Below are 14,220 nucleotides of genomic sequence, written 5' to 3'. Positions count from 1 at the left end.
AGCTTCAGGTTTTTCTACAAGTTCACCATAGCTCTCTTGCTACCTGCACACCATTTTGGTCGGTGTGAAGTATCCTTGGAGACAATTGATTCAGCTGTGTGCACCTGTAAGGGACATCAAATTTTGTTTGCGAAGGCTTCTGTCAAATGAACTTTCATTTTCCTTTGTAAGGTAGTACAGAATTCCGAGCCCTCTTCTATCTTCGAGCCTTCAATTCGCAAGCATCGTGCCTGATAGGCTTTTTAATTTACTTGGTTTTGATTAGGAAGCAGCATGGAGCTCAGGATACAACCTGACTCTGCAGGCGCTGTAGACGCCAGCTGTATTTAAACCGCCAGCTCAGATACGAATCCCAAGAGAGTTTGGAGGTACCGTGGATCCTAAAACAATAACTCGCTTCAGGAAGGAGGGAAGGAGGAAGCGGGGGGTGGGGCTGACGGAGTTCGCATGAGACGTTTCGATTCATTGGAGGTCCCGTGGCTTTTGTGGATGAATGGCTTCAAACCGTCATTCTTGGTTGAACGCGCTGTTATATTGGCCCAGCACTTACGGACATGCCATCCATTCTAAGAGACCCGGCCCCTCGCATTCCCTTGCCCAAGTAACCTCATCGGCGTACTCAGGCCTGCGCATCCTGTAGGCGCTATTGCATATGTTGTATGGCTTGCGACATCTGTCAGCCCGATTGCGCACGCAAACTCTTAAGGTTGGGCAGCAAAACAAACCTTTTTCGCATTGGGTGTCCCCTACGCACTTGCCACACTGCTTCACGAAGCCTTCCTTCCCACCGCACGCCCAAGGGGGCAGGCCTGAAGAGGCAGTTGAAGCACTTAGACAAGCAACATGATACAAGTGTGTATGCGGTCCAACGCGAGTTTGGCACTCATCAGTCAGCGGGAGAGCTCAGAAGCACAAAAAAGGAGAGCATCGCACTCCATTTTTGTGCTTCTGCTAAGGGCCCACTTCATTACATAGAAGCTAATCCAACGGTCTATTGCCAAAAGGGTGAGAGATGCGCTGATTGCTACCCTTGTGAATGTGTGTGAGTTGGTGGGCAACGAGGAGAAGGTCGCACCCTCTGCAGCCGCAAGGCGCGATACTCAACAAAATGTTTTGCTTACTTGAACAGCTGGCGCACATACAGTTTAGAGCCAGCACAATGAGAAAGGTGACCCACAGCGGCCAAGAGATCGCCCCTCTACGTGATGCATATTCCGCCACCATTTTCTTCATATATTAGGGAATTCTTCAAAACAACGTTCCACATCCATGAAATGCAATTGACTTAGCTCATGAGCCCGTTTTAGGGAGCATGTAAGGCACAACGGGCTCTGGGTAAGGACGGCAGCAGCAGTGATGCATCTAACTCTGAAGATGTCAGTCTCCCCAAAGTTATCTCATAACCAGCTGAGGTGATCATATGCTATTTTTATTACGGAAGTGTCCATTTATGAATTTTGTCTAGGCGCCTCGGTGTATTCGCATTCATTTCTGCTTGGAATGAAAAACGCCGATTCGGTCGGTCTGCTGCCTAATTCGCGTGGCTTACTTTTTGTCTAGTGGCAAAGATGCATTAGATATTCAATTTTCAGGTATATTCTGGATCATGGGACTATGTGGCTGGTTCCAACGAGGAAATACGGTGGGGCAACAGGCAAGCAGCGACACCAAAGCAACATGTGCTCTTTGTGCAAGTAGATCCATGCACCTTCTTAAGAATATGGATGGAGCAAATGTTTGGTTATTTCGAAAAAGGACTTGTGACTACCAAAGGCATTGGCACCTTTTGCGAGGGACTACATCTCGACCCATCGGAAATGTCGCTTACTTCCGTCTGCGCGGAGCGCATCTTTCCACGCTGCTACACATCATGCACCTTAGTTACAGCTTGCACTTATTTCCTAAATGCCTAGGCCAATGGAAAGCAGGTGGTGGCTCGTACTAACAGCGTCTACTTCCCCTTCGTTCTTAGCCTAGCAGTCTTCAGGGGTGGTGCAGCATGTCGCAGGCTAAGAAGTGGCGGCAAAGAAGCCTTATTACATAATGTTATCAGGAAAGAATACCACGGAGGAAACGCCAGAAACTGTAGGAATTCCAGAAGCACGGGCCCAACTATATAGTGATTGTACCATGGTCGTGCGAAGTTGGTAAGAATATCTTCCGTGCAGACTGGCTATGTAGGGCATGGTGTGCGCCTAGCAACTGTGCAAAGTGTAGGTGCATGCAACAAAGGGGCATTTCGTTGTGCGTGTACGCGAGGGTGCCGCGCATCACTAGTTGCAGCGCACTGTGGTGCAACTCATGGTGTGCTTGCTCCTCTCGGCTGCAGCGCCGGGCCATGGCTACTGTGAGAAGGAAACCTGCTTGCGGGAGGGGAGCCCACCTGCTTCTTGGGGACTTTTTTTGATTCTGCTGAAGCGCACGACGCCTCATAGACAAGATGGAGGACTTCCGTGTCATTGATGCTAACACTGTACTGTGAACCCCAAACTCCCGTGCATACCGTCTGCTCCTTGGACCTGGCACCCTAGCAGCCCCTTGCCTGTACTTGTCGTTGGCGAACCCCTGGTGGCGCTTCTGGCATGGGGAACAAATGTTTCACACTCCTAAACTAATTCGCGGATGGACTGTGTCGTCACAATGTTCGACCCAAGCAGTGCTGTGCCCACCCCTCTACCGTTATCAGTTCCCTATCTTGGGTTAGCTGCCTCGGAGCTTATCACGGAACTTAGCTTGGAAATTAGCTCACATTGCTCGCTATCTGCTGCATTTCATTTGCTTTGAGAAAAAAGTGACGCTTAAGTGCACGGAAGCAATTTTCAAGAGCCGTAGGTGCTAGCTGAGCCAGCTGACCTAACGCCCATTCACGCTCGTAAAACAGTTCCAAACTCAATCTTGCTGTTGACTTGAAGGCCTTGAAGGCTGCCGAAAGCGGTTGCAGCTGTAAACTTTCCTCTAATTTAAGATCGCACAAACATTCAGTTTCAGCTGACACCTGCCGTGTATGGCGTATGGATGAGGCATTCCTAGCTGCCCATGTAGTTCGACAGCAGCCAAAGCAACAAGGACAACTCTGTTCTGCACAGAGAACCATGCACTTCACATCTGCTGGACTACATTACCAACGAATTAGCAACAGAAAGTACTTCACACCTCAACAACGAGGCCTTCCGCGCAACACAGCAGCCAAGGTGTCTCTTCCAGTAGGCATTCATTTTGTACATCAGGAGTAGACCACCTGCTGCAGCCTTCATGATGTTTAGCCCCAGTCAAAAAAACCAGCAAATTCACTGCTTGATATCGCTTGGAGAGCCAGCCAAGGACAAAGTTTGCATTGCCAAGACGAGCAAGTGGTATGCATACAGGAGCCCCTCGTTCCACCGGTCTTCTGCATACGTAAGAAACCTAACTGTTGCGCCAAATGCAGGTCGTCCTGATGCAAAGCTGCTGCACTTCCAAAAGATGATGATTGAATTTACGCATGCGAGCATCGCACTCGAGCACCTCTCTGAGCACTTGTCTGACTGATGTAGTGACCAAAATACGACGCCAACACGAAACGCACCGCAGCATATGCTGAGACTCTTCACCATATGCACCTACTCATCATGGCGTAAAAAAATCGCTGGTGGCGCCTACGCAGCTGCCTACCACTAGTGACGCTGTCCAGATGCCTTGCGCTCATGAAGCTTACGAGAAGCAGATGCGCTACACCGGACGCACATGAGAAACCGTCAACAAGCAATTCGCCCTTCTGGACAGAGAAGCCCACAAGGGCTCACGAAGCTGCACCAGGAGATGATGAAACGTTAGATAAGCTGACCACGCCTCCTGAAGCTACCGATGGGCCACCCCCCGTCGCTCGGCGATGGCACACCTTCCGTAAGAAGCCGCTGGGATGACAAGTGCACCAAAGCGTAGATATGAAGACACACAAAGATATAGCGGTTACTATTCCGATGAAGCACAACCACATCGTCACGGAGGCTCCGCCATGAGGTGGTGGAAAAATATGGTTAGTTGTTGCAACCCTTGAATCCTTCAACGCAACTCCATAGGTATCCTCCTGCGGCAGGTCCGAGCACATCCAAATACTGCAGCACTAGCCACTACCCACTGTCCATTTGCGCACAGAAGCAAGGATAAAGCTGTACTGATGACAGGCAAAGGCTGTGAACGGCTTACCGGAAATGCCAAGAGGTGGGGATTGATGGCTGCTGAAGGGTTTAGGATTGTCATGTGCTGGAAGAAACTCGCAGACGCGAATGGCTCCAGGCGACTTCTTATCCGGCGGTATTTAGCTAACTGAATGGCATTAACAGGCCTACTCGGGACATGGTTCCTTTCCAGAATGTGATACCTCAATAGCAGCGCTAGCACGAAGTCCGCGAGAGAAGCATTGAATTTCCTCACAGCATCGCCCCTGTTGCTGTAGGCAGCCCTTTGCAACGCCTCTATGCGAACCTGGGGTGTTGGCGGGGCGAACAGGACGCGAATTAGCTTCTGCGAAATGTCATACTTTTCTTCGTGGCCGCTTGCCGACCCCGTAGTCAGCATGGACACTCGTGAATCAAATCCAAAACTCACAGTCCCCACTCCTCGAATGTTGCGGCGGCGAGAGTTCGCCGAGATCTTTACCACAGGCAAAACGGAAAGCAGCAAATCCCCCATGACGGCCATTTGGTCCCATGGGAGATCCGACGTCATTAGATCGTCATTCGGGCAATCCACTCCTTGAGTGATTGCTTCAAATGACAGTTCAACAGGTGCCCTGGTGAAAAGCTCGCATTTCCCCAGTTCTTCGTCGGCTCTCTCCTCCCAAATGGTGCTGAGATCACCTTCGCGACGACTCTTCACAGGCTGCCCTCTCTGTTCCGTATCGGTCGGCTTCCACGACCAAGAAGTACACTCCTTAGGACCAACCCTCGCGCACCAACTACGGCATGCTGGCCAGCTACTCTCACGACTCCTCAAAGGAACACCTGGAACACAACACCAAAGGGAACCAACAGTATTCACGTGATAAGCTCACCGCTGCTCCCTACGTACCGCCACACGACGGGGGAACCTGCAAATCATCAGGCTTGAATGGCTCTGCTTCATAGTGGCCCACCGGTTCGCGCAGTGTGTGGGGAGGCACACGGAGCAAAATGCGACTCCGACATGTATGAGACGTCATACAGGTGATCCGCCTTGACTAATGCTAATACTTGTGAGCGCGACCTGGTAGTAATGAACCACGCCAGCAATGGATCATCAACGAGCAAAATAAGTCGCACTTTAGCGTCAAGTAGCTCCGATATAGGCTTTCCAAGGAGCGCCGCGCCTTGGTTGCGCTGCCACTCCCTGAAGGATTCAGCATCTGTGACGCTGTCCCTCATGTTCTGGTTTTGGTTGTTTGCGTCAACAAAAACATCCGAGTGGTGAAGCAACAATGGGCCCCAATGTAAATCGACAAGTTGAGTAATTTCCGCAAAGTGGTTGAACGACACGCCCTTCTTTACAAAGCTGTCAAGCCAAGGGCTTTGGTAAGCTGAGTGTGGCCCAACTCGAACCACATTAGATGCCTCAGCAGGAGCAGGAGATCTTCCCTGATGCTCATTATCACTGTAGGGCTGCCCGCTCTGCAAAAATGCTTTCAGCTGCTCATCGGCATGCGCGAGCGACTCGGCGAGCTCTGAGCCCTTCGCGATCATATTGCGATGAGTGTGTGTGTTTCCATTTACTGCCGAGAACACCACCACTACTACCTCAGAGGGAGACTTTCGTAAGAACTGCAAGACTGGCTTGAACAGACCCTCCACTAGATCAGTTCGGCTGTGAACTTCAAGAGCTTCCCATTCTGCAGAAGTGAAAGATGCCGCTGAGTTACCATTCGCTGCATTTTTAAGCAGTTCGCCATCTTCGAAAAGTCTCCAAGGCACCTCTGCAGAAATCTCACATCAGTGCAACGCCTCTGCCTTAAGCCCTCCTTCAGCAACCACCTGCGTAAAACTGACTACCAGGGAAAGCCTACGCTTGCAATGGATAGGGCAAGCATTGCAAGAAGCCGCTGAACAAAGATATCAGTGCATACAACCTGAAGTGCAGCAGTAGTGCAGTGTGATCCGCATACTAACCTGTAAACCAGGCTGCCGTAGGATCTGCCGTCTTTTCATCCCTCCACAGCCGGACGTCAAGAAGGCGTACCCCGTCTATTAGCTGATCCACGACGCCCAAGTCTTGCGCTTCAACTTTGCCTGCATATCGTTGAGCGTTGACGTCTGTCAATGTACTCATATAGGTGGCTGGCAGTGCCAGTTTAAGCAAAGGCAGGTGGGCATGCATGCTCAGCCACTCTGCACTGAGTTCCCCATCCATGCCTTCTATGTCTTCTACCACCTGGAAAGTGTTGCTGTGCGGCACCCTAGGACGTGGCTCTCCCTGTTGAGATTCTCCCCCTTGGCTATCAGCCGATCTCAGCGCCGACGGTCCTTCAGCCGCAAAAGCAGCCGGCAGCATGCTTAGGACCAGCGCGAGTTGGAGAAGATATTCGGCTATGCCTGTACCCACGGGCCGTTGAAGAGGAAGTATCGCCATCTTCGCCAGTAAAAAGGAACGCTTTTTCACAGAACAGCCTAGCTGTCAAGCAGCTCACAGAAAGAGAATGGAATAACAATTTACCCCGCTTGAAGTGCTAGCCCACCTCGCCCACGCTAAAGATTAGCGACGCACGGACTGACCTCCTGCCAGAAAGCCGAAGGACTATGGAATCGCAATTGTCACGTATTTGAGAACTCACCCAAGGCCTGCTCTTGTCTTTAGATCTTAGCCATAATGGAACTTCCAGCTGCGTCACATGCATCCCTGAGACCCGAACACTTGCATTGTGGGGATTCCGATTCCACAGTACAACAGTGGACAGTAGGAAGAATCAAAAACAAAAGAGGTTACGGGAGTATTTATGATGCAAACGGTTGGAAAACTGCAGCGGTGGAAGGGGGAAGCTCTGCGCATGCGCCGTCCCCAGCTCTGACCTTGTAGCCCGACGCCGAGAGGAGGGGAGGAGAAGGAAGGGAGAATGCCGCTGGAACGCTGCCTTCTAATTCAGGACATCCTTAAATCTGTTCGGAGACATTTCTGATGCGAAACGTAACAAAATATGTTGCAGACTTGTGCTGCTACGCACGCCAACAACGGAACGTAGACAGACAACTGCCTCCCCCTAAGCCTTGCTGAACTAAGCATGGGCGTAGGAGAGACCAAAATAGTAGTGCAACGAGAGAATTGCCTTCCTTTATTTTACCGTGTTAAGCGCAAGAATCACTAATTGAGAGGGAGTAACTCATAACAAACAGTACACTCTAGCTGACGCCTCCTCCCCTGGAGGACTGGCGAGTGCAAGGAGGGCAATCCTTTGCACTAAATCTGGTGATAGAGACAAGGCTTGCCTGTGTAGAAACCACACTCAAGCTTTTTTGCTCCGCCTGCCCAGTGCACAACCAAATTATTTGTGTGTGGTGTTCAGTTGTTTTGAGCAGCGTCCCTGCTGCAAATGGGCGCCGGGAGTGGGTGCGTCTCTGCATAGCCTGCATAAGGTGGAGGCTGTGAAGCACCACAACACCAGTTTTCGACCGCTTGACCCTACACCATGCAGCACTTGATGATGAATTTCTCTCGGGGCCAAGGATGGGGAGCCACTATTCCCTGGAGTGGCTGTGTCGAGTAGTGTTTTACTATCGATGAGCGCTACATGGGGATTGCAGCAGAAGTACTCAGTCTTCGCAAAAGAGCGTCGTGAAGCGCAATGACTCGAACTAGTAAAGGGAAAGAGGTCGACAAATGGAGCTGAACTGCCCACCAGTCTTCACGGTTCCCGGGCAGGGCGGTACAAGTGCTTGGACGTGCAACAGATATCAGACAGCGTATCGTGAGTTGCAGCAATCCTTACTGCATTCTTCCTGTTGCAAGGCAGCATCTTCCGAGAGCATACCGAAGCTCGCTTTCGATGTTTGCAATGATTCCGTAGTCAGATATACACTTACTTAGCTTTTAGTAGCCAACAGTCAGGATTATAGAAACGCATCTGACAATCCCAGAGAGACCGTGCTGCATCTTCCCCTCTGGCATCCCAGACAGAACAGAACCTCATCTACCGGACAGCCTAACAGACGATTGCTGAACAACGGCCAATAGGGAAAGCCTAGCAGGCTCTGACACCCGGAAAGAACGAAGAAAGTACAAAGAAAACTGGGAAAGGCTCACATGCGTGCGCAGCATTTGTTTGCTGGCACTGGCACCAGTAAAATCTGGCTGCGGCAGCCACCCGCAATGATGTGGACTGCTTGCCCGCAAGGCTGCTCTTTCCGCGCGCCTAGAGTTCGGCCTGCGCTTTACGGCAGGCATCCCAATCCAATCAAAATAAAGGATGAGCTGGATTCTCATGTGTGGGGGGGGGCTCAAGAGAGCCAAAAATTGATCCCAGCTCCACCAGAAACAAAACCACAGTATTCTGGGCTGCGCTGGCGAGCTAGCCGTTGGTGGCTCGTTGCTGTACGGGCGCAGATCCCAGTTGGAAAGCGATTACCGTCGCAAAGCACGTTGATAGAGATATATGGATCCCTATTTATCCGTGTTGCAGCGACTGTCTACAAATAGTGTATGCGAGCCAAAGTCATGCTGCGCTGCTCGTGCTTGCTGCGGTTGCTGCTGTATTACGGAGGGAGCGGAGGCTTTCCCGAAGAACTTCATTGCTTGTATTTTTTAGTAGCCCACACGGAATGTCGATACCCTGGCTATATAGCGTAATATTCTCTTTGTCTACCACCTCTATCAGTCGCCATACACTCATCCAGGACCTTAGTCGCCTCCAGTTCGTACTTCCCGAAACTAGTGTTACCTCTGTTTTGCGTCCAAGAATTCCTATATGTAACAAACTACTCTCAGTGTGGCAACTAAAGGGGGGTTGGGGCCCTGGGGATCTCAGGACCCTCAGAAACTGACACTTTTGCTCACAAACGGCTGTGCATAACGGTACCCTGTAGCTAGATTGGTTTGCATGATCTAAGGCTCCGCCAGTGGGGCCATCAATGACTGCCCAGCCGCGAACCAGCTCCCACTAGTGGGTTCAGGCGGAGTCTGGAACTTTCACACACGTTGGGATAGCAATGGACTGCAACTGTGATATGACGTGCGGGCGAGAAGGAAGCCCACAGCCCTTCTGTCCTGCCTTTGCTTGGGGTAAACTAGATAAGAAGAAAACATCTTAGCAGGATAAAGTAGTTATTAAAACCCAGCTGACGTTTTGCCAGTTTCCGCTAGCCACCCCCCACAGGGACTTGCTAGCGGCTGGTTTTTGCGGCCGGCCGACCAACCCTTGTCTCCTAGCGGCACAATGCAAATAGAAAAACTTTTAAGGCCTGCATTGCACACTGTGGTAAGCAACTAAAGAAGCCCCAAAACCAAAGAGGTGGGAAGGGTTTCCCAAAGCTGACCTCCCCCAGCAATCCGCAGTGGTAGTGAGAATCCTCGACCGCATCCGGAAGCCATTGTGATATTCAGTAGAATCAAAATACAGAAGACAAGACTGTCCACAACCAACTCCACATCCTTCCATTTCTTTGGTCTCCTGCACACAGCAATTCAGGCAAATGGAACGGAGGGGGGGAAAGGTGATAGCCTGGCGTGAGTAGGAACGCACCTCGCTGTGGCTAGTGTTGCCAGGCAAGCGCACATGCCAACACAACCAAGCCCACTTTTCTGCATGTACTAAAACTGTGACGCAGTGTTGAAAGCTTACTTGGCCCTGACTGGGCCGCCTAAAAGCAAGGCAAACCATGCTACAGGGCGCAATCAAACGAAAGCGGCAAGTCTGCCATGCTTGTAGATAAAACGCTTTTTTGTAGTACCAATTCATTACAGTAATTGGTATCACAGCTTCTGACTGGTGGTTAGCCCAGATCTGTTTTGCACTTAGAAGCATTTGCAAAAGTCCGGGTCTGAGACTGTTCCACCAATTGTGCTTCTGAGGTACCAGAAAGGTGTGGATACATTTTTCTGCGTATGGGCATTATATAGGCCACAGAAAGAAGCGAGCCGCCCGCTCTGTTGTTGTGTTGTCCGCAGAATTACCCGACAAGGCTTTGCGCACTTTACGCAGCATTTCTGTTAAAGGCAAAGCGAGGAAGTCTAGTCTGCAGAGCCCACGCTATTCCTTGTGCAGATCGCTGTTCATACGGGAGCCCGACGCTCGTCGTTGAGCTTGGAAAGGACCCCACCCGCGTGAGTACCGAAGGAGTTAGAAAAGCGCAAGACAACGTGAATCGTTGCGGACAAGAGCAATTGAAGGACGCAGTGCCTGACTGATGGTTCGGAGAGTGCGTCAACAACTAGGTTGGCGTTGCTTTTGAAGTACTTGTTGCAGAGTTTGGGTGAACTGATGAAGCCAAAGTGCAACTCGTGCATGATCAAAATTCCAAACATGCTCGCTTCCTCCTTACCGAGCACCGCAGCACTGGGATTTTGCCTGTCTTTCTCTTCTAAGTCCATCATTTCGCCTAGATAATGGAGCACTTCTGAATTCTGTCTCCACGACCAAACCTGTTACCGAAGGCCTGTTCATTGAAGTTCGGGGTCCACCACTGGACCTTTGTTCATCATGGACTGCTTCACCTCGGTGTTTAACTGTAACTACAACATTCCTTTTTAGAGCTCATCTTTTTTCATTATAGCATGTTTTCTTGCGGAAACGAAAATAAACGGAGTTTGCAGCGCACGCCGAAAAGCTTCGCATAGTGTGCAGCAGAAAAGTTGTCCCATTGTTTAGATATAGCCGCCATTGTCCATGGGTCTTCAGATGCACCTTGAAGACAAGCATCCGCTTGAAGACAAGCGGAGGCTTCCACAGAAGCAAGGTACTCGTCCACTACCCCCAGATCGCTGCGAAGTCATACTTGGCTGGTCGGCAAACGGAGAGGCATTCTTCATTAACTGACACCGGGGCAAAAATACTTCCAGCTGGAGGACAAGCAGATATAGCACCTAGTCTATTGTGACAAGACGCACCGTCGTTGGTGGCCTGCCGAGCGACGGGGTACATCCCGATCTTTCTCACTTCTGTGCGGCGGGCAAGTGGTGGCTCTCTGTAAAGCACCTCAGCGATAGTACTCAAAATTCCCCCCGATTTTCGCCGAGCATCTTCACGTATAATCAGTGCTATGAAGCAGGACACAAACGTTTTGCGGTCAGCTTCGGCGGACGCGAATTCCCAAGTCAACCGCCCGGTTACAAGTGTAACTATTCCTCAACCTTAGATGAGGAGGTCGCGAGGTGCAACAGGGTAAAAGTGCTTACGAAAAATGTTCCAAGAATCTGCTGGGCTCTACCTAGCCTCCAGACTTCCTGGGCACAGAAGCACGAAGCCCTGCGCTGGGTGCTAAGAGGAGGCGGTCTATCGTTACGGCCATCGCTGCAATTCGCGCTACAAGGTAACTCCACGTGCACGGGTGCTAAAGCCCCGTTTAGATGCATCAAATATGAATATAGGCAGTCAGCCTGTGCAAGTGTAAAGATACGCGTTAACTCAGGGCTGACCGTAGTATACACCCACCTCAGATGGCCCGAAACCCCGAAGAACCCATCTAGCATATACGCCACATCGTTTGCCATCAACGTATCTCCAATAATTCGTCTGAAGATAGTCTGGGTTCTTTGAAAGCCCTTCAGGCGCAGCATCGCGGTGGCAGCAGTGATATGCTTGCCAGGTAGGACAACATGGCAGCATGGCCAAGGGACATAGACGTTGAAACAGAAAAAAACATCTGCAGAAATTACCTTAGACTGCGCAAGTAACATTTTAACATTTTCTGACATGTTCCGCTCAGGCTGATAAGACACTGAAGAACACCGTGCACAACCCCACCCCATTTTGTCAAAAAGGTTCACAGCCCCATTCGAAAAAAAGGTGGTTCTCCAAAAAAGTTCCGTTTACTTGAAATCTTGACTTTTCTACCACTTTCTATGCTGTGTGTTTTTTCTCAGAGGCGGGAAGATGCCTCGCCGAGGCCTCGCTCGGCATTTCTTATTCCATCTCCATCATTTCGTTTTGCGTCCCAGTGGTCTAGGACAGAAACTGCACTCGTCCACTTGCTAGTACTGGTCTCAAGCCTGCTTCGCGTAAAGTTCCAGCAACAAGTAGATATGGTCGAATGAAATCTCAGCACTGCCTTAACCCTGCGGTTCCCAATCTGGGTGTTGCGCCTGCGGCTGTCGTGCTTCACTTTCTCAGAAGTTACCGCAACACCAAAGTGGAGCACCACATAGTTTGACAGAGGCGTCTCATTCTACCACATCAGTTTGTGCGTTTCGGCGCAGCTGCTGAGCCCCTCCTGGTCCATTTCAAGATGCCGTTGCCTTCAATGCCGGCGAGGGCCCTGGCCCAAACTATTGCCGCAAAGCAGCGCACCAGCACCATTTTCAACGATGGGGCTCCCGCACGCCGTCCCAGCGCATGCGGGGCGGATCAACAGACGCAGAACTTCGTCAGAAATCTTCGAGCCCACACTCCCCGCTCCCCATCAGTGGGCCGCTCTTCCTCAAGCCTTGCCTCCCAGCCACGTGAGCGCTCTCAGAGACACTACATGAAGGCAACCAGCAGCTCGCGCCGCCGCAGCCGGAACGCAGGGCTTGGGGATGACGTCTTGGGAGGTGGTTTCCCTCATCAGATTGCGCCGTCAAATTATTCGCCTTCTTCCCGCCTCCGCAGCCAAAGTCCGTGCAGAAGTGCCATTCCGCCCGTTGCATCCACTGCAACGCATGTTCCAACGCGGGCAGCTACTATGCGCCAGGGCCCCCCTTTACCTAGGAGCCGTGCCCCTTCGGTTCCTAGGGGCCTGCAACTGCAGCAACCCCCGCCGACCCTTTCTAACGGTGGCCTCCGTCAGCACGGAAAATGTTTCGCGGGTATTTCGACGTATTCCTCGCAGCTTGATAGCGTCCATAGCAGTTTACTACCGAGGCCACGGCAGCAGCAGAAGCCTCAGGATCCGCTGCAGACAAATCAAGGAAGTTTGGGCAGCAGCTGGACCGTTCGAGACCCGCTTACGAGCGCTGGGAACGCACATGCTGATTTGGTGGATATTGATGACCAGCCTCTGCAACTTGACGCTTCCGATCAACGGGAGCTCGCGCAGTTAACCGCCTCCATTGAGAGGGCAGCCCTTCTCTGCTGCTCCACAGAGACCTCTAACGAGCGAACCCTAGCCAGCAATGCCAGTCCGTACTGCACTGGGTCGACTGCTGCTCCGCCGCGAAGTAGCATCGAAAGCCTGTCACATTTCTCAGGGATCCCCAAGGGCCACGACCACTCTCTCACCACTGTAAAGCGTCATCAGCATATCAAGGGGTCTACCTCTACAAGTCAGTCTGCTGGACGACAGCAGCAGGAACAGCCCCAACAACTGGAACCCCTGCAGCAGCAAAATCAGCAGCAGCAGCAGCAGGTGATGCCACGGTCTTGGCCTTTCCCTCCGCAGCCTCAGGAACCCAGCTGTGGTTTCAATAGGGGTATGGAGAGACTTGAAGATATCAGTTCCGGCCCTCGGGGTGGCAGGAGACCCGGAGTGGCCCCTTCGTCCTTCGGGATACCAGAGGCAACCCCAGGGCATAGGGTTTATTGTGAGGGTTTGCGACGGTTGATGGGTACTATGAAGTTTTGCTTGCGGTTCGTTGTGCTGCTGATTGTTTGCCTTTTTCGCCTGCTCAACACTTCGTACGATTCGTGGAGCGCGGCCAACTTCAGAAAAGCCTTTGAGGAAATTTTGGCAGGCCCCGCCAACGGAGGGGGCAATGCGGACACCTCCAAGCTCCAGGATTTGTTGAAGCGCATTAGCGTAGGGTGCACTGCTCGGAGCCAGCAGCAACAGCAGCAGGAGCAGCAGCAACAACACCAGCCATACCAGCAACAGCAGTGCCAACCGCCCTATTCTAGCAGAAATTCAGCAAATGCGCGTTCGAGTCTGGGCAGTTTGCAGCAGTATGAATCAAACATAGGCAAGAACACACCAAAGAGAGGGTTTAACTTTCTCTCAAGTGGCAAGAAAGCAGAGGGTGAGGTCTTGGGGCTTCACCGCCCTGCTTTGAAGGCTCTATGCTTGGTCGTAGTAGTTGTCTCTCTACTGTGCTGGTTGTTCATTACAACTGCGCCGAAGGAGGAGTTTGTAGACTTTGATTTGATGTGAAAGG

At 51.4% G+C, this 14,220-nt stretch overlaps 2 protein-coding genes across 2 annotated transcripts; one reads left to right on the top strand and one right to left on the bottom strand.

Annotated features, from left to right (window-relative positions):
* Nucleotides 1-4,041: 4,041 nt before the first annotated feature.
* Nucleotides 4,042-6,579, bottom strand: EAH_00018510 (hypothetical protein, conserved; the record flags this gene model as incomplete). Its single annotated transcript, XM_013393764.1, has 3 exons — nt 4,042-4,982; nt 5,114-5,926; nt 6,120-6,579. 3 exons carry the CDS (start codon nt 6,577-6,579, stop codon nt 4,042-4,044), a joined length of 2,214 nt encoding a protein of 737 aa, XP_013249218.1.
* A 5,801-nt stretch (nt 6,580-12,380) lies between these two features.
* EAH_00018500 (hypothetical protein, conserved) lies at nt 12,381-14,216 on the top strand (the record flags this gene model as incomplete). The annotated part of the gene is made up of 1 exon (XM_013393763.1): nt 12,381-14,216. One exon carries the CDS (start codon nt 12,381-12,383, stop codon nt 14,214-14,216), a length of 1,836 nt encoding a protein of 611 aa, XP_013249217.1.
* Between the last annotated feature and the right edge of the window lie 4 nt (nt 14,217-14,220).

The sequence above is a fragment of the Eimeria acervulina genome, genomic scaffold (assembly GCF_000499425.1).
Source record: "Eimeria acervulina Houghton genomic scaffold, Eah_scaff121, whole genome shotgun sequence".
Taxonomy (NCBI): domain Eukaryota; phylum Apicomplexa; class Conoidasida; order Eucoccidiorida; family Eimeriidae; genus Eimeria; species Eimeria acervulina.
The sequence above is the reverse complement of the archived record's forward strand: the minus strand, read 5'-3'. Positions and strand labels throughout refer to the sequence as shown.